Source organism: Pinus tabuliformis, chromosome 1_1 (assembly GCF_031772625.1).
Source record: "Pinus tabuliformis cultivar Carrire ecotype Pingquan chromosome 1_1, CPIR1, whole genome shotgun sequence".
Lineage (NCBI taxonomy): Eukaryota > Viridiplantae > Streptophyta > Pinopsida > Pinales > Pinaceae > Pinus > Pinus tabuliformis.
Window position 1 is genome coordinate 561852618 of NC_142297.1, and position 26201 is coordinate 561878818.

General features: G+C 39.6%; 1 protein-coding gene across 1 annotated transcript in view; it reads right to left on the bottom strand.

The window, feature by feature from the left end:
- LOC149214387 (UDP-glucose 4-epimerase-like) overlaps nucleotides 1–25930 on the bottom strand; it is a 74325-nt gene extending 48395 nt beyond the window's left edge. Inside the window, exons 1-2 of the mRNA XM_089389377.1 lie at nucleotides 25759–25930; nucleotides 24508–24710 (exon numbers count right to left, since the gene is read on the bottom strand). Of these exons, the coding sequence (XP_089245503.1) occupies nucleotides 24508–24710; nucleotides 25759–25930 (375 nt within the window). The remainder of the gene's footprint in view (nucleotides 1–24507; nucleotides 24711–25758) is intronic.
- Between the last annotated feature and the right edge of the window lie 271 nt (nucleotides 25931–26201).

Sequence of the window (26201 nt, forward strand, 5' to 3'; positions counted from 1 at the left end):
CAAACGGTGACATACCAATAGACTTTTTCTGACTGATTCGATCTGCCCAAAGTGCATGGACCAGCCTCTTGTTCCAGCTCTTCTTATTTATTTCCAACAACTTCTTGATGATGTTGGCCAAAGATTTATTCGAAGATTCCACCAATCCATTGCCTTGCATATGATAGGCAGTTGAATGACCTAGAATTATATGATATTTATGACAAAATTCTACCATCCTTTTCGATTTGAAAGTTGCTGCATTATTAGTGATCAATTTGTTTGGACAACCAAAGCGAGATAAGATGTTATTTTCAAGAAATGAAATGATTACCACATCCATTTCTTGTCTAGTAGGAGCTGCCTCAATCCATTTTGTGAAGTAATCCGTCACTGTAAGGATCCACCTATGCTATCTGGAAGAGGTGGGATGAATTTCCCCAATGAAATCCAACCCCCACTACTGGAATGGAGTGCTCACTTTGATAGGCTTAAGTGGAAAAGGCTGTAATTTCTGTTTTCCTTCGAAAATTCGACACTTATGACAACGCTTTACCATCTTATGCACATCAGTAAAAAAAGTAGGCCAGTAGTACCCTACTCTCAAGATTTTGTTTGTTTTTGACTTCCAAAAAAGATGTCCACCACACTCTCCTCTGTGGAAGTCCTCCATGACTTTCTTTGCCTCTTCTTCCACCGGACAATTTAGCAAAATGCCACCGGGATCTTTCCAATACAATGCAAAATTTAAGATACAAAACTTGGCAGCCTTCAATTTAAGTGTTCTCGCTTTGCTTCTAGCCATGCCAGGTAGTGGTGATAGATTTTTCAGCACATATATTATATCATAGTACCATGGGGACAAAGCAAACATTTCGAATACCTGAATTGGCGTTCCTTCCTCATTCTCATCGGACATGGCAATGATCAGATTTATGTCCAATGCATGCAAATTTGATTCAGCCATTAGCTTTGCCAACCCCTGTCCTTTGACCAGCTTTGTAGGCTTTATCTCCACATCGTATTCTAGCAAGGATGCGATCTATTTGCCTCTCCTCCCTTCCAGATCGGTCTGCACTAAAACATATTTCACAACAGTATTAGGAACATAGGCCAAAATGTGAGAATGTAGGATATACACCTGGAAATCTTTCAGTGCCTTCACCAATGCCAGGGCTTGCTTCTCAATGATGTTGTACTTCAAATCTGCATCCCTTATAGCCCTGCTGAAGAATGCAATGGGTCTTTCATGATCATCCCTCTTCTGCAACAATACCACTGCCATAGTGTGCTCAGTAGCAAATGAAAACAATATGAAATCTTGAGTATAATCCGGGCTGACTAGAACTGGAGCTGAAGAGAGGGCCAATTTGACCAAGTTGAAAGATTTTATAGCCTCATCTATCCATTTCACCTGGCTGTCCTTCTTAAGCATATTGGTCATTTCTTTCAAGTGTTCCGTAAGATTAGGCACAAAACGACGCAAAAAATTCATCTTACCATTGAATGAATGTATCTCCTTTTTGTTCCTAGGCAGATCGATTTGATGAATTTCTTGGACACGTGCTGGGTCTGTGCAGATGCCATCCTTTGAAATGATATGCCCAAGTAATTTTCCTTCCTCCATGGTGAACAAGCTCTTCTTAGGATTCAACGATAAACCATATTTCGTGCATTTTTGAAAGACAATTTTTAGGTGATGCATGTGCTCTTCATCAGATTTTGAAAACACTGTCAAGTCTTCCAAGTACATCACCAAAAACGCATCCTTTTCATTTGCAAATGCCAATTCCATTGCACGCTGAAATGTGGCACCTGCATTCTTTAAACTGAATGGCATTTTGGCATAGTGAAATGTTCCCCATGGAGTTGTGAATGTTGTCTTATCCCTATCATCTTCATTGACTAAAATTTGGTTATATCCGTAATAACCATTGAGCAGCGACATATGAGATGCCCCCACTACTCACTAAAGTATATGGTCCATCTTGGGCAGTGGATAGTTTTCCTTCAATGAGACCTTGTTTAGACTTCTGAAATCAATGCATAGGCAGATCTCACCGGTCTTCTTTCGTACATGCACCAAGTTAGATATCCAATTTGAAAATCTGATAGGCACAATGATACCTGACTTGTACAACCTATTTACCTCTTTTTCGATGGATGGCAGCAACTTTGGATTGCTCCTTCTCAGGTCTTTAAATCAGAATAATCCCAAGCAAATACATCTGCAAATGAAGCCATCAAACTAATATATTTATCCTTGATCATTGGCGGTAATGCTTTGGACAATTTCACTAACTTTGGATTTGCAGCTGTAACGATGTTGACTTCTTCTACACCTTTCTCCGTGGGCTGCAAAGTTGGCTTGCGGGCTACATCATCCTGATCAAAAAGTTCCTCTAGGGGTATCAAGCCTTTAGGAATGATGTTATTCTTTAGCTGTAATACGTCCATTTGATTGATCTGCACTTCTTTTGCACCATTCCCTTTGTTCTCATCATTTTCCACATCAATTAAGGTTTCTTTGAACTTTCCTTTGTTGAGCAGAAAATCCTTAATCTCCTCATCTTCTTGAAACACTTGCCAATGTCGTTGATTGTCTAGAATGGTTGGACGATGCTTGACATGGATTTCAAATTTGTTGTTGGAGTTCATGGGGACCTTCAAGCTGCTCGCTACCTTGGCAAGAGCATCAACGATGCTATTTTGTATTTGTGGCACACATGTCAAGGTGTATTTGGAAAATAGCTTCAAGATGTCCAAAAATGCATTACAATAGGCCCGCATCCTAGGATGTTTGCTTGATACTCACCTCTGACCTGTTTTATCACCAACTCAGAGTCGCCATATATTGAAATCCTCTTCGGATTCAGCTTTCTAAGAATCTTCAAGCCAACAATCAGAGCTTCATATTCAGCTTCATTATTGGAACATTCAAAGGTTAGCTTGTAAGAGCAAACTCTCACACTGCTAGGCACTTTGTTTGGGGCAGAGAAAGGACTGCGTTCCCAAATTCCAATACCAGCTCCATCATTCCCTACTGCTCCATCAAAATCCATGGTCCATAAGCCTTCTTGTTCCTCTTGCAAGTGTTGAAAATCTTTTTGCTATCCATTGTTTTTTTACTGTCCATTGTTTGTTTGTTGTCCATCGTTGTTTGTTGTCCATCGTTTTCAACTGATTGCCCAATATTTTGTTGCTTTTATTGTCTTTCTTTCTTCAAAATCTCTCTAAAATTTTCTGTTATCTCTGGAATGTCATCTGCTTCTACTATCTAACTATCTATTTCATTTAAACTATTTGAAAACCAAACAAAATACGCTAAATCTGTAAGTACATAGTTTATAGGATGATTTATCAGTTTCTCCTTTCTTGTGATTATATACTTCATCTTTTGTTCCCGATATAATTTCCTCATTTGTCCAAACACCGAGATTGTTGCATAGGAGAAATCTAGTTGTAGTGTCCCCTTCAATTTCGCTACCCAAGACCTGGAAAGAAGCATGCCAAACCTTGGAGGAATGTCCGCTACCACTACGTCCATCAGAACATTTTTCATAGGGAGCTGATCCAAACTCACAACTAAGTCTTTGATGAGCCCTATGCACCTTACTTTGTTGGAATTGAATGAATAAAGATCATGATATTGGCGGGTGATGTCCAAACCAAGCTTATCCATGATAGCCTTGGGCATGAGATTGTGAGAGGCTCTGGAATCGAACATGGCATTGTGTAGCACAAAGTCATGCAATCGTAAATTGATATAGAAGGGTGGCACCTCGCTCTCATGAGACTCACCATTTTTCGCTGGCCCAAAAATAATTTCAGGATGATCATCTTCCATGTTTACCATGTTGGACATTAGGTCCAAATTCAACATTCTAGAAACCTGTCCTCTATAGCTGATGTTCTTCATGATTTCAGTCAAAGGGATGGATACCTTTAGCTTAGAAATCTCATTCTCTAGGCTGAAAGTGGGAGTTCTTTCTACCTCTTTGACTGGGATCTCTTTCCTTTCCTTCTCTTTTGAGGTGGCTGTTTGTTGTGATTGTTCTGTTGAGTTCGATTTGCTGCTCTCCGGAACAACCGCCTCCTTTCCCTTTCTTGATGTAGCTGATAGATCCTTCTTTGTTGTTTCATCCTCCTTCTTTTTCTGAATTGGTTTAGTCGGTACATCTCTGTTTCAAAGGGAATATTGCTGCTGTTGTGTGGACAAAGCATTCATATACCCACTTTGATATTCATCTGACTCTTCCTCCAACACGGTTTCGTTAGCTAGAATAAAATCAGTGTCTTGGTGTGTAGCTGAATTTACTACACATTCCTCTTCTTCGGTGACGTAAGTAAGCAGCTCATCTGGAGTAAAGAGATGGTTTTCCTCACCAATTACATTCCCTTCCACATCTGACTCTGGTCCATGCATGAAATTCTGCTACAAAGGTGTTTGTACCGGCTGTTGTGCTGTTTGCTCTTGAGTCCATTGATCCCTTTGTATTATCCTATACTGTGGCTGTTGTTGGCCACGAAAGTTAGGATTCCTAAGCTGTGGCTCTGGCTTGTCAAGTTTTACCCTTTCAAGCATCTATTCTACCTTCTTGATCAGCTCATCCATTGAAGAAGATTCTTCTTTCACCATGGTTTTCTTCTCTGCTTTTGCTCTTGCTCTTTTGGACAGTAGGTTAGCCTCAACGCTGATTGCAATTTTTTGCATATCTTCCATTGTAGTCGGTTCTCCCTCTCTCAACTGGTACGCCATGTCAGCATCAAAACCATCCAGAAAATTCATCATTGCTAGTCTCACAGGTGGCTTAAGATGGTCTGGGATGTCGTTGTAGACTGTATTAAATATAACACAATAATCTTGGATTGACTCACCGACATTCCGCTTGATTTGTTCATACTCGACCAGAATTTGAAGGGGATTCTTTTTCACTTCCCACCTGTTCAAGAATTGTCTTTGTAGCTCAGCCAAGGTGGTGATGCTTGCAGTCATCAAACCTCTGAACCATTTCCTCATATTGTAGAAACTTTTTCTACAAATCATCTAGCTCTGATACCATGTAGAAACTTTTTCTACAATTATCTAGCTCTGATACCATGTAGAAATTTTGAATAATATGACACATATTCAACAGAGATTATCCTGATCATACAATTTAAGCGGAACATGTATAATACATAATCTCCTCTACGTTGATCATCAATTTACAGAAGCAGAAACATTCACAGGCACACATAGAAGCATCAATCAAACTCATAAACACAGTATGTATCCCGGGGAAAGCATCTCGCTAAAAACCCCACACTATCTATATATTATATTGATTGAATCATGTAACAATACAAAGCATAATACTTCTCACAAGTATCTCCACCTGTTACACACAATACAGCTCAGATTTGATCTCCAAATCTCTCCCGCTGCTTGCCTGCCTCCACTGCTCAAACCTGCTCGAGAACTGATGAGAATAGCTTCCCAAACTCGATTTTACACTGCAAAATAGTCACCCACACTATGTTGGACGTGAGAAACAGCTATAATATCATGAATATACGTGAGCAAACTCATTGGCATACTCAATCCTTTGATTGTGCAAGATCTGATGCACAACTATAGTCACAACTGATAGCAATCTGATCCTCTAACACCTGTCCCTGCTGAACTGAACATGCACTGACATGCAACTGAGTTAACTGATGTATTCTATAGTTGCATTATGAGTTAATAACTTGTGAATTAATTAATAACTAATTCACCCAACTCATCTTTAGTCTATTGATCAGTTAGACTAAATACAACCAGTTTAACAAAGCTAAACTGAACACAACTCCATCAACTGTACCTCCAGTCCACTAAACTCAACTCACTTGAGTTCTAACTGAAGTCATGCATGCAACAACTCAACTGACTCATAAGAAAAATGAATTTCCTTCTGACAACTGCATGTGCCACTTCCGTAGCTCAAACTGAAGTGCTCCAAGAGAATAAGATTAAGTTTATAGTCCAAATATTATTGTGAGATAATAATATTTGACTTTTCTATTTTTGACTTTGATCACTCACACTGTGATCACTCACACTATAATCACTCACACTGTGATCACTCACACTTTCATCAAAAATAGAAGTCCATCTATTTTTCCCAACTTGATCAATCATCCATAGACATGATCCATATGTCTAAAAATAGACATAGTCTAAAAATAGACTTGCACCAAAAATAGCCTGCGGGCCCACTTAGTGAAGGCGACTCTTTTCACTAAGCTCCATCATCTTGTTGCACTCTCAACAAGCATTTCTTTTTGCACACTTTTCAACACTCCCTCTCAACAAGAAAGGCTTCCTCTCAAACCCGATCCTGTAACTCTGGAATGTTTTCCATGCAACACATTTGGCCGGTCCACTTGCTCTATCATCAAAGTCTCTGACTGCTATTGCCTCTGTCGACTGAAACTCTGACTGCATCCGTGCTGCTGCTGGTTCTATCTCCCAGCATTGCATCCGCACTGCACCTCCCAACTAACCTCCCTGTTGGGATAGAAACATCCTCTGATGATGAAGCTCTACCTGCTGCTGACAAGTGCTCCCTCTCTGACATCTGTGCTACTGCAACATCTCCATGCATCTCGCACCATTGCACACCTCTCTGTGCCACCTAACACTGTGCAAAACACTTGTGCCTCTCGCATTGCTACATCTTGCTAGCTATGCGCTGTCCTGGGATTCCCTGCACTGTCGCTCTCTCTGCCGCTCCATCCGCATCTGTCTCTACCCAATCAGTCAGTTCCTGCTACTACACATCGGGGCTCCCATAGCAAGGTCTCATCCAAGAGGTTGGGTACCTCAAGGATCTTGCCCCTCCTCCTTGGGACAATCAATCCACATCACCCCACCTCCTACCTAGAGGTATGGCTGCATGCGATCCCTCAGCCCACCTGGTTTGAAGTTTCCCCCTACTGGAGGTCTCTGGATGAGTAGATGTCTTTACTCGATCTCCTCTCAGCTTCCCTTGTTGTGGCTCCTCCACAACCTCCTGAAGCTGTTGCACCAATCGTGGCTCCTCCACAATCGTCTGAGACTTCTTCTGGCTCTGCATGTTGAGAGGTAATATACGCTCCCTCTCAACCACCAAGTCTCCATCAGTTGCCTTGCTGCTCAAGGCTTTGCATGCATCTTGAACCTCAAGAGCATACAGGTTCTTGACCCGTGAACCAATCTGCTTCACCTGTCTAGTGATGATGTGTCTAAGGAAAACCTTTCCCTTAGTAAAGACCACATCATATCCTCTGTCTTCCAACATCGCGATCGACACCAAGTTTCTCTTCAGTCCTGGTACATACTTGACATCGGTCAAGGTAAGGCGAGCTCCATGCTCCCTCTGAAAAATAACCGTGCCTACACCTGAGACACTATACTTCTCATCATTACCCATCCCTATGAGTATCTGAAGATCTTTCTCCTCCAAAGTACTGAACAAACTTTTGTCACCGGTCATGTGGAAAGAAGCTCCACTGTCAAGAAACCAACCACTTCCCATCATGGATGAAACCATGCATGCGAAGAGTGTGAAGTCCAACTCAAACTGTGAAGCAAGTGAGGCTGCCTCACCTTCAGATCCTTCCCCGGATCCCTTCTTGGACTTCTTCTTTGGGCAATTAGTAGCATAATGACCCAACTCATGACAACGAAAGCATCTCACCTTCGCCTTGTCAACCTTCTTCCCATCATTGGAAGAACTGGATTCGGAAAGAGAAACCTTCCCCTTCCCCTTCTTTGCCTTACTCACTAAGGCACAGTTCTCCTCATCCTGCATGGATGAAGAACTGTCTCTGGTGCTCTGTCTAATCTCCTCCTGCACAAGATCTAACCAAAGTCTCTCCCATCTTGGCAGTTTCTCCCTTCCATTCACCGAGTCCTGGTAGCTATGCCAACTCTTAGGAAGGTCAAGGAGTGCTAGACTCACCATCCTCATCCGATAGTCACCCCGACACTTCCCAGCTCATCCCGGCATTGGTTGAACTTCGTGAGATACTGGGGCATACTATCTCCATTCTCACACTGAATTTTTCTGAGTTTATCTCTCGCTTTGGAATTAAATTCGAATTCCACCAGCTCAAAACTCAACCGCTTTCGATCTAGAATTCGTGAGAACAAATTATTTCTTATACAGAGATTGACTGTACGGGCATTCACCGGATATCTCACCTTCCAAAGGAAGGATGAATCCAGAGGCTACCTGGCCCGATTACAGACTCTGCCTAAAGAAATAGAATGTAAACACTTCTTTAATAGTAGATCTGATGATCAATCCTCGCTTGATATCCTGTAAAAATCTCTTCTACAAATCAAGCTGCTCTGATACCATGTAGAAACTTTTTCTACAAATCATCTAGCTCTGATACCATGTAGAAACTTTTTCTATAATTATCTAGCTCTGATACCATGTAGAAATTTTGAATAATATGACACATATTCAACAGAGATTATCCTGATCATACAATTTAAGCGGAACATGTATAATACATAATCTCCTCTACGTTGATCATCAATTTACAGAAGCAGAAACATCCACAGGCACACATAGAAGCATCAATCAAACTCATAAACACAGTATGTATCCCGAGGAAAGCATCTCGCTAAAAACCCCACACTATCTATATATTATATTGATTGAATCATGTAACAATACAAAGCATAATACTTCTCACAAGTATCTCCACCTGTTACACACAATACAGCTCAGATTTGATCTCCAAATCTCTCCCGCTGCTTGCCTGCCTCCACTGCTCAAACCTGCTCGAGAACTGATGAGAATAGCTTCCCAAACTCGATTTTACACTGCAAAATAGTCACCCACACTATGTTGGACGTGAGCAACAGCTATAATATCATGAAGATACGTGAGCAAACTCATTGGCATACTCAATCCTTTGATTGTGCAAGATCTGATGCACAACTATAGTCACAACTAATAGCAATCTGATCCTCTAACACCTGTCCCTGCTGAACTGAACATGCACTGACATGCAACTGAGTTAACTGATGTATTCTATAGTTGCATTATGAGTAATAACTTGTGAATTAATTAATAACTAATTCACCCAACTCATCTTTAGTCTATTGATCAGTTAGACTAAATACAACCAGTTTAACAAAGCTAAACTGAACACAACTCCATCAACTGTACCTCCAGTCCACTAAACTCAACTCACTTGAGTTCTAACTGAAGTCATGCATGCAACAACTCAACTGACTCATAAGAAAAATGAATTTCCTTCTGACAGCTGCATGTGCCACTTCCGTAGCTCAAACTGAAGTGCTCCAAGAGAATAAGATTAAGTTTATAGTCCAAATATTATTGTGAGATAATAATATTTGACTTTTCTATTTTTGACTTTGATCACTCACACTGTGATCACTCACACTGTAATCACTCACACTGTGATCACTCACACTGTGATCACTCACACTTTCATCAAAAATAGAAGTCCATCTATTTTTCCCAACTTGATCAATCATCCATAGACATGATCCATATGTCTAAAAATAGACATAGTCTAAAAATAGACTTGCACCAAAAATAGCCTGCGGGCCCACTTAGTGAAGGCGACTCTTTTCACTAAGCTCCATCATCTTATTGCACTCTCAACAAGCATTTCTTTTTGCACACTTTTCAACACATATCACCTGCAAATGTTTGTACAAAGAGCCTCATTGTCACGTTCTCCGCATCGATCTCATGAAGTTCATAGAAATCTGCCATTTTATCCACAAGTTGTTGAGTTGTAATACTATTAGGAGTGCCATAAAAAAACGGGATTTTACTTTGATAGTCATTTAGCATGTCATCTAGGACTTGGGGCAGAACAAGGGGTGCGAAACGGGCAGCCATCATTCTTGGTGGATTTGGCCTTGGAGGTGTTGGAGGAGTGTGCACAGTTTGCAAGGGGCTTGCACTTGGAGTTTGGGGCTGTGTGGCAATGTAGTTATCAATTAATCTATTAGCTCTTTCTGTCTTAAGGTCTACAAGAAATTGTGGATCAGGGACGGTGTAATCAACGACCTTTTCGGATTTAGATTCAAACAGTGATATCTCAAATCGTTCGTCAAACTCAAGCTCCTCAAGATACTCAAAAATGTCGGGACATGAATGGGATTTGAACACGAGAGTTATGGTGCTTTCTTGACGAAGGAGTCTTGGAATGAAATTGGGATTTTCGTAAATATGAGGAGGGTCCAGGTCCAGATTCGCTCTGGTATATCATCTTGAAGCCAGTGTGCTATTGAGAGGAATTACAGGACACAACCAACTTACTCAGCCTTTCCAATCCTAAGCTCATCATCCGAAAGCCTAGAATTATTATGAAACAAGGGGATTTGATTTTGAACTTGTCCCCAGCATGGTCGCCACTATGTTAGCACCTAAATCTGCCTTAGGCTGAAGGAACGAAAAAATTAGGGTAGCCACAAACCATGCTCAGTCTGGTAGCTAGCCCTACCAGAGCAGGAGAGGGCTCTCTCCGAGTCACACTCAGTGAATAGTTAGGCAAAATGGTCTGAGATGACTTACAATGCGATGTTTACCTTAGGCTAGTAAGTGAAAAAGGATTTTGGAAAAGATTTTTTAAGTGACCGAGCTTATAGGGTGTATATGGGACCGGCGCTCAGCAAAGAACAGAGAATTGAGAATGAAGGCACAGATTATTCCGTGAGGCAAGGTAGGTGGGAAGCGCAACAATTTTGACTTAAGGTGACGCGGAATGAAAAGATTGCTGAATATAGTGAAAAGGGCATGGTCACATGAATCCTTTTCAACAGAAGAATAACACTACACATGAAATTTTCCCACAGGCAGAGCAATATAAATTGAATTCTACCTAATCTCACTTAGAAAATTTCACTGAAATGAAACATGAAATGAATTATGAAACATAACAAGATGCATATGGAACATAAGAACACATTTTCTACACTCACAACCACAAAAATCTAATGAAACAAAGTCGTTGCCTTTCATTAACTCTCTGTCAAAAATACACAGTGCAGAAACAGAGTTTCTTTCCCACAGTCTCCTATAAGTTACAAGCCATCCAACCCTTTGCAAATAACTTGCATACAATATATAGAAATTGTAGAGAAGAGATGGAGCACCTAGGGGTTGGGAAGTTACTCAAATCATTTCGAAAAGGAGATGGAGAGCCAACCATCAGCTACAGGTGCAGCACTCTCAAGCATGACATTTGGCTGGGGTGACCCTCTGCATTCTTTTGCCACTTGGAGAGAAAAATCTTTAAAAGCCGCCTTTGGTGCCAAAAAACCGAAGAGCACTTGGAGAAGTCGCGACCCGAAATTTTGCGAAATGGGAGCAATTTGGTAGTTTTTTCCCCTGTGTGCCGCGCCAAATTTCCTGTGTGTCGTGCCACGTTGGAGCCTATGTTGGGGCACTTTCAGGAGTCCAAAATGTGCCCAAGTGGGCTTGTTGGAAAGCCTGTCCTATCTACTTTCCAACCCAACTAGAATTTCTGAATTTGAAGCTCATTTGCCCCTCCAAAACGTCTTTCTCCCAAGACTGCTTTCTGTGTGTCCAAAAAGTGGCAGAGAGGTAATTTTTGGGATTTTTTGACCTTTAGGAGACCCAAAACTTGTCAAAATTTATTTCCCGGACATCAATAGACGTATTTTTCGATGTTGAATCCAAATATGCAAGCCATTTCTTGATTAGAGTGATATAATTTTAGCGTCACGCCAGTGGAGTGGCGCACAGGGAGAAATTTCCTGTTTTGTGCTAAAAAATTTTGCCTGTGACCACAATTTGCCCAAATTTTTTGAAATTTGGACTGGAGGTTCACTATGAAGTGATTTGTTGTTCCAAGGAATCCTCAGCCAAGATTCGAAGCCAATATTGCTCCTTTGCCTCCTCTGCCTCTTTTGCCTGTTTTCTCGCATTGCTCAATTTTGCCTTTAGGCTCTTGATTCTTGCTTTGGAATTCATGTTGTGGGCCTGGTAGTGATGATTCATGCACCTCAGCATGTCTTTCTCACTATTTTCTTTGTCCAACAGCCTCTCCAAATTCATGTTGACTCTCTCAAGGTTGGACTCCCGGTCTTCATTGATTTCTTGCTCCAAAAAGGTGAGTGGAACCCTTCTTCTTTGAGCAGCTTGGCGTTGTTCACGGATGTTCTGTAGCTCCATGATCATATGTTGGTCTTCAATCTATTTCTTTCTCCACTCCAGGTAGTTCATGTTCCACTTGGCCCTTTCTAAATCAATGGTCAAGTCTTCAATCTCTGATTGCTGCTCCTTGATGATCTCTATAAGCTCCCCATTGGTGGGTTCTACATCTGTCTCATCATCCCGGAGGAGAAAAAACTCAGTCTCTTGCTCCCCTGATTGCCCTTCCTCCTACACTGAATCCTTGCCGTTACCCTGCTCCTGTGATGCTGATGGCGGAAGCGAGGCCCCTTCCACCCCGGGTGGAGATAACACTCGCTTTGCTGCTACGAACAATGGTCTAGTGCGTTTCGGATAGCCTCTCTGATATGTGATGAAAACTGGCATGGTGGCAATCTCATGGCTCTCAAACTGATGTGAAGGACGTCCCATCGTAGGCTCAAACTAATGTGAAGGACCTCCCACCTCATTTTCTACCTCTGATATCATCGGTGGAGAACTAAAGAAATCACGGGAGATGAATTCCTCCCAAGCAATACCCTGCAATCCCAACTGATGGTCCACTAAAATCTGGATGAGAGAAAAATGATAGACACAGTTTAGCTACTGTCATGGGGTCTTGCGCTGCATGAAGTTTTTCATCTTCTCAATGTTGTTGTAGATGAAAAGTGGGAGGCTCATCATCCGCACCTTGGTGAAGTGCATGAGGAAGCAGATGTGATAGGCATTAAGTCGAGAAAAACTCCCCTCGCAACTGAAATATTTCATGATCAATCTCATGAGTGGGGCATACTCATCCTTCAAAAATCTGAATGGAAAAACCCTGGTGAGATGGCTCAAACATCTGTTCTTGATGTAGGGCTCATAGTGATGCCTCTCCACCCTCTTTTTCTTATGCCACTGCTCCCCAATGTTTGGTATCCCTGTTGCTACTGATATAGCCTCTGGTGTCAAGGTGAAAGTGACCCCAGCCAGGACAGATTGGCCTCCCTGTAGATGAAGTGCAAAAAGGTGGTCCAACTCATGATGGACTTTGACATTCGCCACCCTTTGACAAAATTCATAACATGCCAAGTGCTGGAAACAAGACATGGCAAGTGGGCATGCCTGCAGCTCGGCGAGGGTGCTTGGCTCGTCCCTGAGATGTCTGCCACTCCGGTGATGTCTCCTATGGGCCCTCTCTCCTGAAGATGTGTCACTGTGTGTATCCCCCTCATAATCTGATGAATTTTCTGATGCCATCACTACTGCTGGTACCCAGAGTTTAATGCTTCCCTTTGAATCCAATGATACTGATGAATGCTATGAAAATATGTTACCAAGGGGAAAATAAAATAGGGGAGTGGTAGGAGAGGAATGATGAAAAGGGGAATAGGGTTTTAAAGGAGAAATTTATCAGGGATTTGGGAGTGTTTGGGGTATGGTTTTGATGGGGTAGGGTTTGGGATATTTCGGGCCATATGAATGAAAGGGATGCATAGATTATGATTACAATGTAGCTAGGGTGATGGTAATGGGAAAATGCTACAGGGAAATTGGTTGATAGAGGTAGGATAGGAGCTTATTTAGAAATCATGTTACTCTAGCAAAACCCTAGTTTTTTTTTCCATTCTTTGTGCCATTTTTGGGTTTACTTAATAAAAGTTTTGCCCTTGATTTCACAGTCACCAACACATATTTTTCCTTGAGTTAAGGATCAATGATTAAAATATCTATGGCCACTTTTGCAATGTTGAGAGCCAATTTCAAAAAATTTGGGCGATTTCGGTGCTTTTTTAGGCTTAGAGGCCTGTGCACCGCGCGCTTTGCCCAATGCGCCGCGCACCGGGTATGCGCCACGCTAGTGCAGTGTTAACACTGTGGCCGGGCTCCCAGTGCACCGCACGCCCTGAGTGCGTCGCGCTACCTTGTGTGTGCGCTGCGCACTGTCCAAAGACATTCATTTGCTTGGAAAAACAGGGGAGAGGGATTTAGGGAATTTTTGGGTGATTTATTTAGGAGGCAAGGTGCAATAGAGGTGACAAATGACGAGGAGTGAGGGGACAAGGGGAGGGGAACCAAACCTTGGTGGTGTCTTCGAATTTGAAAACCCCGTTTATCATTTTTTATTTGAGGATGATTTGCATGGATGGCCAATATGCTTTGGATCTCATTCAACCTCTTAGAAACACCACTATTGACCAAATTTACAAAGAAGGGGTTCCATTTGAGCCTACCTCTTCTTTTCTAGCCTTCAACCGGGATATAGAACAGATTTGCAAGTGTTTTGGGCTCCCTGGCTGTCTGCGTCGCGCGCCAAGCCCAGTGCGTCGCGCGCCCTGAGTGCGTTGCGCCCTTGTCGATTTTTCACTATGGGTTGGTTGCCGATGCGTCACACCTCCGTGTGCATTGCACCCTGGTGTATGCACTGCGCCACCTAGAAATCTGCCCTCCTTACTCGAATTCCTCCTACTTAGCTCTCTTTTCTTCACCAATGCCTCTCTCAAGCTTTTCCTTATCACAATGACTTAGTTTTGGGTCAAAATATATATATATATGCCTTGAGAGAGTTGGGTTCAATTTTTTCCTCTTTGAAAACCCACTTTTTATTGACTTTAAAACACTCTACTTTTTCCCCTTTTCCTTGAAATTTTGGCTCTCATGATAAAATTTTCAGCATTTTGTTTGCGGGGACTGTGTGACTGGGCCTCTGGATTTGAAATCCATGACTGCATCTGAAAATGTTAACTGGCGATTTTTGGAAAAAAAATTCATAGTTGACCATGTTTGACTTTTCTTCAAAATAGCGTTTTGAATAAGATTCGATGTCTCTTTAGGTGATGATGAAGCTTTCTGAACTATAGCTGTATAAGGTCTCCCTCTAGCCTGCATGGCTTGTTCTTGACATGTTTTTCAAAGACCACATTGATGATTTCCTAGACCCAACAATAAAAATGACTTTGTCCTGTAATATGAACAGACCTTGATTATCATGAACTTCAGTGATTATGGACCAAGACCTGAACCAGCAGGGGCCAGACATGAGGGAAAATGAGTAGCATGACTATCTTCGTCAGATCATGGTATGTCCCTAGCGAAATGCAGCTGAGTGGATGGAGCTGGACACCTAAAATTGAAATGCACAAAGAGCTTTGATCTCTGACGGAGGGCTGACCAGACCGACTCTAACACAAAGGACGATATTAATCAAATATTTCAACATGTACTCAAGGGGAGCATGGACAACGTAATGTATATCAAAGGGGGAGAACATCTTGGTCTGTCGTTTGCTCTTGATGTCAAAGGGGGAGATTTTCTTAGTGTTTTTGGTTTGTTGCCATCAAGTCCAAAGGCGGATATTATTGGCATTATGATATAGGTGTTGTCCTTGATGGAAACTCACACAGATGGCAGTTCAAAGTGAAATAGGTTAACAACAAAGGATTACAGAACACACTCCAGAGATTGAAGAAAGAGAGTAGTTTAAGAAGTATACACTGGTTCACTTTGTCCAAGCAATGTATGCACACAAATTAACAAACAAAAGGAGTGTATACGTATACACGCACTTTCACAGAAGGAAAAATGTGAATGGGATGGAAAATCAAGGTTTTGGTCCAAAGCATTGGTCCGAGGTATTTGGTCCAAGGTATTTGGTCTGAGGTATTGGTCCGAGGTATTTGGTCCAAGGTATTGGTCCGAGGTATTTGGTCCAAGGTATTGGTTCGAGGTATTTGGTCCAAGGTATTAGTCCTAAGCGATTTTTACTTGAGGTATTGAGAAAGGCCGAAAACAATATGAGGAGAAGATCATTAGGCCAATGTGTGCAAGTATTGAATATCTTATGAAGTGTTAGATCAAATATGCAGGTTATGGGTTTCTGATGCTTTGCATGATCCGAGCTCAGGATGCACCTATGTGGTTGATGATGGATGATGGATCATGATCATAAGGTCTAAAATGAATTATCATTATTTGGTTTGATCATGGATAGTCTAGATCTAAATTGTAACGCATGATTTACAATGTAAATATTCTGATCTAGGCATGATTGAAGTCTGGAATAGTTTTGAATTTTAAGTTAGTATTTGTAGATATATACATTGGTTTGCTTTGGTAAAGGCATGTATACATGCTAGTTCAGCACATCGAAGTAGCGTATACATTAAATATGATGTTTGAAGTTGCAGTTGGTTTTGGTTATTGACGCAGAGTTTTGGGTTCTGCTTTGAGTTCTGGTGACTGTGTTTTGGTGACAGTGTTCAGAATGTTCAAATTGATTGATTTTGATTTTCTTTAGTGATGATGGGATTTTAGTGATTGATCCAATTGTGTTTGTTTCAAAGATTGATGATTGAGTTTCAGTGATTGGTTAATGCAGATGTATTTGATGGTTGTATTCCAGTGGTGATTGATTCTGAGCTTCAATGTTACTAATGGTCCAGTATGAAAATTGGATGAAATGAGGCCTTCATTTTGTGTCGTTGTGTAAAAGGAGTATCAAGTCTGAAAATTTATCAAACGTGGTCCCTGGAGGAAGAGAGAAGTTTGTATACTTCTATAGACGGACACCTATGTACTGGTAAACATATTGGTCAGTACAAGAGCCAGGGTGTTGGAGCTCCCTTCCAGTAGCAGCTGGAAAATGAGTGAAGGTTGGAGCATTCTATAGGCCTATGCCTACGTACTAGTAAATGGATCAACTAGTACACACTCAGGGGGTTGGAGCTCCCCTCCAGTAGCAGCTGGAAAACGGGTGACGGTTGGAGCCTTCTGTAGGTCAGCGCCTATGTACTAGAAAACGGATCGGCTAGTACAAGAGCCAGGGGATTGTAGCTCCCTTCTAGTAGAATATGGAGAACAAGAGAAGGTTGCAGCCATCTGCAGGTGGGTGCTCCGTACTGCTATGAGTATGCACTAGCACAAGATTGTAAATAGGTTTTTGTTATTAGATATATAATAATGATAACAACAGGTGATTTTTGTCCGACATTGGGTTTCCACCTTAAATATTGGTGTTCATTTGTGTTTCTTATGTGTGATGGTTTGTTTTGTTATTACTGCACATGGTTATTTTTTATATGGTTAGTGAAGTACTGATGCATTGATTAAAGATCAACATATGATGAATTATATGAATCATAAGTTTACTGGATATACGATGGTTTCCTTAAATACAATTGCGTGTACACACGAGTTACCTTCATTGAAGTAGCATATATAAATCAAAGTATGAAAAGAAAAAGTTATTGATTTGACTAACACTGATTCATCCCCCCCCCCCCAACCCTCTCAGTATTATTTACAAAAATTGGTATCAAAGCAGGTCCTTTGGCAAAAGCTTGATCGCTTGAAGGATATTTGTAGAAACAATAGGAAAGAAGCTAAAGAAGAAAGTGCCTAAGAAGAAGAAGACATATCAAAGGAACTAGTGACAACAGGAGAGAAAATGCGCCATCAAGTGGAAACAAGTATTCGGATTCGGAACAAGAAAAAGAAGTATCAGGTACACATTTTTTATCTTCTAGTGGTACTTTTCTTTGTTCAAGCAATGTTGAATATATTGAAAGTGACTGTGAAAGAAACATTGAAGCAGAAGTTAAAAAACTCGTATATAAAATCATAGATCAACAAGATCTATTTAACAAAAGGGATTGTGCCTTCAGAGAAGAAGTTACCAGATTAAAAGCTCAGTTGGAGGAAGGAAACAAAGTAACAAATCAATACAAGGAAAATGAAGATCAATGTCAAAAGCTACAGGATGAACTGACATCATTAAGAAATGAAGCAAATGAAAAGAGTACAATAATAAAGAGACTTAAAGATAGATCTGGTTACTGTGAAATTCTTGAAGCTAAGACCCTCTCTCTAAAAGAAGATCTTGGAAAATCAAATAAGCAGAATGAAGAACTACCTCAAGAAGATGAAGAACAATAAAATGAGATTCTCACATTAAGGCAACAAGTGGAAGAATGAAGAAAAGCTGAAGAAATCATGAGGAAACAATACCTTGAAAATGAAGGACAATATCAGGTTGAGGTAAATATCTTAAGAGGTAAATTAGAAGAAAAGGATAAACTGTTACAATTTCAAGATAGTACTAAGATTTTGGATAATATTCTTAGTAGTCAAAGGTATCCTACCATAAAAATTGGTCTTGGTTTTCATGAATCTATTTAAGGTAAATCTAGCTCACAGGATGAGTCAAGGAACTCCAATGCAAAATCTGAAATTTTCAACAAGGAGATGAGAGGTCAACCCCATCAACAACCAAGGAAAAATGTCTTCAAAGAAAATCTTTTATTCCTAACTATGGAAGTGATAGTCAGTTATTTTCTCTTATGAATAATGTTGAAATTTTTATATGTCATAATTTTCGACATGTTTCAGCGAGATGCAAAAGTAGAATGGGTCAAGACTGTCACATAGAAAGATCATCAACTTCTAGGTACTTTAAGGGATATTGTTTTTCTTGCAATATGTTTGGTCACAAAGCCATTAACTGTTATAGAAGGAATATGAAACATGTAATATGTTATGCATGTAGCATTTTTGGGCACATAGCAAAATAATGAAGGAGAAAATTTTGGCCAACATACCAAAAGGAGAAAGCATCATCACACTCCAAGGTATGGAAGAAGAAGGAAGTACAACAAAAAATATGTGGCATAGCACAGTATACTAACATAACAGACTTAGGGGGAGCTCAAAGTATTAGACTTCAGTGTTCTAAATCTCATACGCAGTTATCATGAAGACAAGTCGCATATATATGTGAGCTCAAAGCTACACAGTCACGTATATGTTGGTTTGAGGAAAAAGTAGTGGGAAAGACTCATAAAAGTGATATAATATGGTTCGATCAATTATCAATTATCTGTTCTGATTGATGTTGGTTACAGTTTTTTGATGATATGTGGAAGTATTTGGCCCTCATAAGTTGTTAATAAGTTGATGAATAATTGGTTGATGGTGATGCCTTGATGATTCTTACTGATATTTGCAATGATCGGATCTGACAATGAACAATTGGCACAGGTTAAGGGGGAGCATATACTTCTAATAATGCATTGTTGGCATTATGTTAGAAGATATTGGTACATGAAGATACTTATATTGCCTAATCCACATAGTTGTTTTGATTTACAAAATAGGTTGTTGATCCTAATGTTGCTGACAGATGCTGACAATGTAGATCATATATGGTGTATGAAAGTCGTTGATGACTATCATGGTCTTGTTTAGATCAGTTGTCCTTGTTACAAATGTCATGTATATCATTTGATGTAAAGGTCATGAAAATACTTAATTTGTAACCGCACTATGCATGGGAAGGATTATGTAATAATTTCTATTTCAGTAATGTATAAACATTTGGTATATCCCCACTTGGTTGGGTGGAGGAGTCAAAATTGGTGTATCCCCACTTGATTGGGAGATTGATGTATGTATGAGTCACTAGTGATAGGAATTTCATACTCACTTAGTTGATTTATAGAGTCATGTTATTATTTGGAAATTATTTTTGCAGAAATTGCATGTGCTCAGGGGGAGCATGGACGGTTTAGTGCATCTTAGCATGTATTAAGGGGGAGCATGGACAACATAATGTATATCAAAGGGGTAGAATATCTTGGTCCACCCTTTGCCCTTGATGTCAAAGGGGGAGAGTGTATTGGTGTTGTTGTTTTGTTGCCATCAATTCCAAAGGGGGAGATTGTTGTAATTATGATATAGGTGTTGTCCTTGATGGAAACAAACACATATGACAGTTCACAGTGAAATAGGATAACCGCAAAGAATTACATACCAGACTCTTGATATTGAAGAAAGAGAGTAGTTTAAGAAGTATACGCTGGTTCACTTTGTCCAAGTAGCGTATACACGCGGGTTAATAGAAAAAAAGGAGTGTATACGTATACACACACTTTCACATAAGGAAAAGCACGTATGGGATGGAAAATCAAGCTTTTGGTCCAAGGGATTGGTCCAAGGTATTTGGTCTGAGCTATTGGTTTGAGGTATTTTGTCCAAGGTATTGGTCCTAAGTGGTTGTGGTCCAAGGTATTGAGAAAGGCCTAAAACTATATAAGGAGGAGAAAATCATTAGGCCAATGTTTGTAAGTATTGAACATTTTATGAAGTGTTAGATCAAATATGTAGGTTATGGGTTTCTGATGTTTTTCTTGATCTGAACTAAGGATGCACCTATGTGGTTGATGATGGATGATGGACCAGGATCATAAGGCCTGAAATGAATTATCATTATGTGGCCTGATCATGGATAGTCTAGATCTGAATACTAATCCATGATTTACACTGTAAATGTTTTGATCTGGGCATGACTGAAGTCTAGAATAGTTTTAATGTTTTAAGTTAGTATTTGCAGATCTGTACGCTGGTTCGCTTTGGTAAAAGTGCATATGCACGCTAGTTCGGGAAATCAAAGTAGCGTATACGTTATGAAATATGATGTTTGAAGTTGTAGTTGGTTCTAGTTGTTAATGTAGAGTTCTGGGTTCTACTTTATGTTTTGGTGTCTGTATTCTGGTGATAGTGTTCTGAATGTTCAGATTGATTGATTGTGATTTGCTTCAGTAATGATGGGTTTACAACGATTGATTCAGAGATTGATGATTTAGTTTCAGCGATTGGTTGATGCAGATGTATTTGATTGTTGTATTGCAGTGGTGATTGATTTTGAGCTTCAATGTTACTGATGGGTCCAGTATGAAAATTGGATGAAATGTGGCCTTCATATTATGTTGTCGTGTACAAGGAGTATCCAGTCTGAAAATTTATGAAACATGCTCCGTGGAGGAAGAGAGAAGGTTGTATCGTTCTATAGGGTGACATCTATGTACCGGTAAACATATCATCCAGTATAAGAGCCACGGGGTTGGAGCTCCCTTCTAGTAGCAACTGGAAAATGAGTGAAGGTTGGAGCCTTCTGTAGGCTGGCACCTATGTACTAGTAAATGGATCGGCTAGAACAAGAGCCAGGCGGTTGGAGCTCCCTTCTAGTAGTAGCTGGAAAAAGAGTGAAGGTTGGAGCCTTCTATAGATCGGTGCCTACGAACTCATAAAGGGATCAACTAGTATAAGAGCTATGGGGTTGTAAGTCCCTTCCGGTAGAAACTGGAGAACGAGAGAAGGTTGTAGCCTTCTACGGGTGGGTGTCTACGTACTGGTATGAGTCTACACCTATACAAGATTGTAAACATGTTTTTCTTATTATATATATAATACTAACAACATGAAGTGGTTTTTGTCCCGCATTGAATTTCCACCTTAAATCTTGGTGTTCATGTGTGTTTCTTATGTGTGATGGTTTGTTCTATTATTATTGCACATGGATACTGTTTATATGGTTAATGAGTACTAATGCACTGATTAAAGATCAAAATATGATGAATTAACTGTATCATAAGTTTGATTGATATACATTGGTTGCCTTAAATACAATGGCGTGTAAAAGCGAGTTACATTCATTGAAGTAGTGTATATAAATAAGAGTATGAAAAGAAAAAGTTATTGATTTGACTAATACTAACTCACACCCCCCCCCTCTCAGTATTATTTCGAACACTTACAGCGTAAATATTTTACACAAGCTAAAGCACCAAGCTGGTGAAAAATACCTCCTGAGCTACCATAGCTCAATAGACTCAAGACTCTTATTTTGTGAAGGTAAAGTGGTCAAGCCTTTTTCAGTGTTGAATAATAGAGTGATTTTCCAAAAGAATCACCAAGCGTTGGAGATGTTTCTCCAAGTTAAGCATAGATCAAGAGTCCATTGTTTTTCTAATAAAAGGAAAGTGCTAAAACCCCACAAAAAATAGACAAAAGAAGAAAATAAAAACAATATGAAAAGAAAATCTCCTATGCAAAGTGGATTCTTTTCTTTTCTGTGGTCAAAACAAAATTGAAGTAGAGTGTTGAGCAGAAAAAATCCAAATACTTTGAGAAGGTGAATTCTAGTGTGTAGAAAGCTTCAGTTCAAAGTAGTTGTAAGTGAAGGAGATAGTCTATGAAAGAAGAAAAGTATTTTGAGGGAAGAAGGTAGAATCCAACAATTTAAGGATGGTGGAGAGTATCTAGTTAAGGATGGAGTTTTAAAAAAGGCATCCAAGTCCTCACTCTGATGCCTATTAGAAGTGAACTAAAAAGGCAAACTCATTTAACTCATGAGGTTACATTGTACAACAGAGAAATAGTGCAAATATGGAAGAACATTCATATGGAAACAATTATGTAATGCTTGTCCACTTAGTAGAGATCATGAAAATTCTAGCATGAGATAACCAATAATTCCATTTCTACTTTGATTTGGTCAATATTCATAGATAGTTAGCCAATACTCATCATATTTCTGATTTCTCTTATATATCTGCTATAAAAGATGAAAAAAATCAGTAACACATACACAATGAGCAAAGTGATAGCTCTGTGGCTAGGGTTGGAGCGGATCTCAAAGAAATGTGGTAGAATCAGATTTCTATAGGGCCAATAGACCTCGTGCCTATGCTCTGACCATCCCCATGCTTTCTCTTCACTTAAGCAAGAATTTACAACGATGATTAATATTCCTCACAAGCTAAGGCACTGAGCTAGTGAAGAATATCTCTAGAGACACCATAGGGAAATAGACTCAAGATCCTTATTTTGCGAAGGTAAATTAGTTAAGCCCTTTTCATTGTTGAACAATAAATTTATTTTCCAAAAGAATCACCAAGCATTGAATATTGTTATCAAAGTGAAGCATAGATGAGGAGTCTGATGTTTTGCTAATCAAAGGAAAGTGCTAAAACCCCCCAAAAAATAGATAGTAGAAGAAAGTAAAAAAATATGAAAATAAAATCTCCTATGCAAAGTGGATTTTTTTCTTCTTTGTGGCTAGAATAAAATTGAAGTAAACTGTTGAGATGAAAAAATTCCATACACCTTGAACATGTGAAGTGCAATGTGTAGAAATATTTAATTCAAAGTAGCTATAAGTGAAGGAGATAGAGTCTATGAAGGAAGAAAAGTAATCAAATAGCTTAAGGATGGTGAAGAGTATCTAGTTAAGGGAGAATAAAGTTAAAAAAAAAAAATCCAAGTCCTCACTCTGATGTCTGTTAGAAGTGAACTAAAAAGGAAAACTCATTTAATGCATGAGGTTACAATGTGCAAGAGAGAAATAATGCATATGTGGAAGAACATTCAGATGGAAACAATTATGTAATACATGTACACTTAGTAGAGACTATGAGAATTCTCAAAGACCATGAGATAAATAATAATTCCATTTATACTTTGATTTGGTCAATATGTGCATATAGTTACCCAATACTCGTCATATTTTTTATTTCTCTTATATATATGCTATAAAATATGAAAACAATCATTAACACTTATATACAAGGAGCAAAGTGATAGCTCAGTGGATAGGGTTAAAGAAGATATGAAAGAAATGTGGTTGAATAATATTTCTACAAGCCCAATAGGCCTAGTTCCTATGGTTTAACCATATCCATCCTTGCTCTCTATTGCAACCCTATTTTTCCCACCCCCTAAATGCAAAAAAAATTGAGGACAAGGTTGACTTCATTAAGGATCCACTTGAAGGTTGCAACATCTAGTGTAGCCCACTAAAGCCCTCACCATATGCAAAATCTCCTATCACCTAACATCATGATGACAGTATGACACTATTGACAATCCTAGTTGACAACACAAATGAGGTTTGGGGGGTTTAGAAAGGACATACAATCCTTGACTATCGTTCCTTCACATGTCATGATTATTGGCACTCCTAACAAGATGGCGATTTCCTTGGCAATCAAATAGACCCTCCTCACCTCGAAAATGTTTAGGAAGTTACACCTCTTGTTCAACCCACTCCATTATAAAATACTATTACTATACATAAGATTGAACAAAAAATTAACACGAAAAAAAGCACAGAAAAGAAAAAAGAAAAATATTCCAAACAATGTCAGATGTGAAAAACAAACCTTTGTTTCATCTAGCAAGTTCCCTTCATCCTTGTACAAAAATCCACAGTGCATGAGAGCATAAGCATTTTGGGGATAAAGTGCAATAACTTCAGCAAAGCATTAAAATGCCTTCAGAATGAGACCTTGCATTTGGAGACATTTTCATCGAGATTGGTAGGCTATGTTTCTAGAATAATTACATAGAGACTAAGTGAATTTGAAAATTTATTTGCTGATCACATTATATTGGCATAAGAAAACCCATCCTTTCCTTGAAACCTTCTAAGTGATAAGGACAAAGGGGAGGAGGAAAAAATAGGAGTAGAATTAGAAGTAGTGCTTGCACTAGAGGTAATTATCATTGAATTATGGCTCATCGAATGATGACTCACTTCTCCACTGAAATTTTCAGGAAATAGCCTATTCGAGTTCTCATTGTCACCTACAACATCTCCCTGCACCCTTCCAGTACCATTCCGGCATTCAAAATTTGAAATTGAGGATATTGAGTGACATGACATTCTTCCTGTGCCATAACTGGACCCATTCCACTCTTCAACACCCCTAATTGTCCATGCTACTGCACTTCGCAACACTGCTCTTTCGAAATAAAAATAAAAATGCCAATGGTTACATAGTTATTGCAGAAATCCAATCATATAGTAACCCCACTAAAAGCCATTAAACCAAGCTTTGGGATGATAAGATTTACATTAGGGTAGTGCAAGACAAATTCTGGATGGCTACTTGTTCTCAGAGGCAAAACAACAAAAGTCTTAAATTCCCACCAAATTAATAAATGCATGGAGGGAAATATAAAATGAGTTTCCCATCGAATTAATAAATGCGTGGAGGGAAATATAAAAGAATTTTCCAACCAAATTAATAAATGTGTGGAGCCAAATAAAAAAGGAAAACTAGAAAAAACTTAGTGATCATTAAAAGAGGTAAAAATAAGGCCTGATAAAACGAAGGGTAACAAAGAGGGCTTTCTTACCTCTTCACCAATGCCAAATTCTAATAGAAAAAAGGAACACTCCCTATGTTCAAGATGATAATAGCGAAAAATGACCACTTCCTATGTTAAAGTATATATTTCATATTTATATACATCTCTTCTCATTTTACGTCTATGCATACTCATATATTTAATTGTGAAAAACCAAATTATGGTGAAAATGTGGCCGTGGTGATAATTGTTGAGAAGATATATATATATATATATATATATATATATATATATATATATATATATATATATACATATATATATCTATATATATATGACAGGGATATTGACTATGTTAATATGTGTTGAGTTTAATCTTTTTATTAAAATGATGGGAAACCTCTATGTTTCTTTTTTTAAGTTAAGTTAATCTAATAATATGTAACAAAAATATACAAAGAAGCATGGGCCTCAGCCGAGCTTAACATAGTGTATCAGAGAATATCTTTACTACCCCAAAATTGGGGAAAACAATCCGCAGAGACAAAAAACCAGATGGGATATCAGACTTTAAGACCAGAAAAAACAAAAACCAGAGAAGTTTCACCATGACATAAAAAGATGGAGAAAAAACCTAGTCGAACTAACAAATATCATTTGTGCTCGTCCGCGATGGGCTCCTCTATAATCATACATGCCCAGTCATCCGCCTCCTCCATCGACGCTTCGTCATGTGGCCCAATCATAAGTTGGATGACACCATGGCTACCAGTTGCTGCCTTCAGAGCTGGCCCTTCAAACCCTGTTCCACCTGGGAGGCGCGTGGCACTAGAACTACCACCCTCAGTATGCTGACTGCCACCCATGGTCTAGCCATGCAGAGCAACGTTTCCTTCACCCAACAGATTCTTCGTCCAGTCATCCTTCGTCTAGTCATCCTTCATCTAGTCATCCTCTTCCGGAATAAGCCTCTCAACAATCGGGCACACCTAGTCATCCGCTTCCTCTGTCAACGCTTTACCGTGTGGCCCACCCACAAGTTGGACGACACCATGGCTGCTAGCTACAGCCTTCAGAGCTGGCCCTTCAATCCCTATTCCACCTGGGAAGCACGTGGTACTGGAACTACCACCCTCA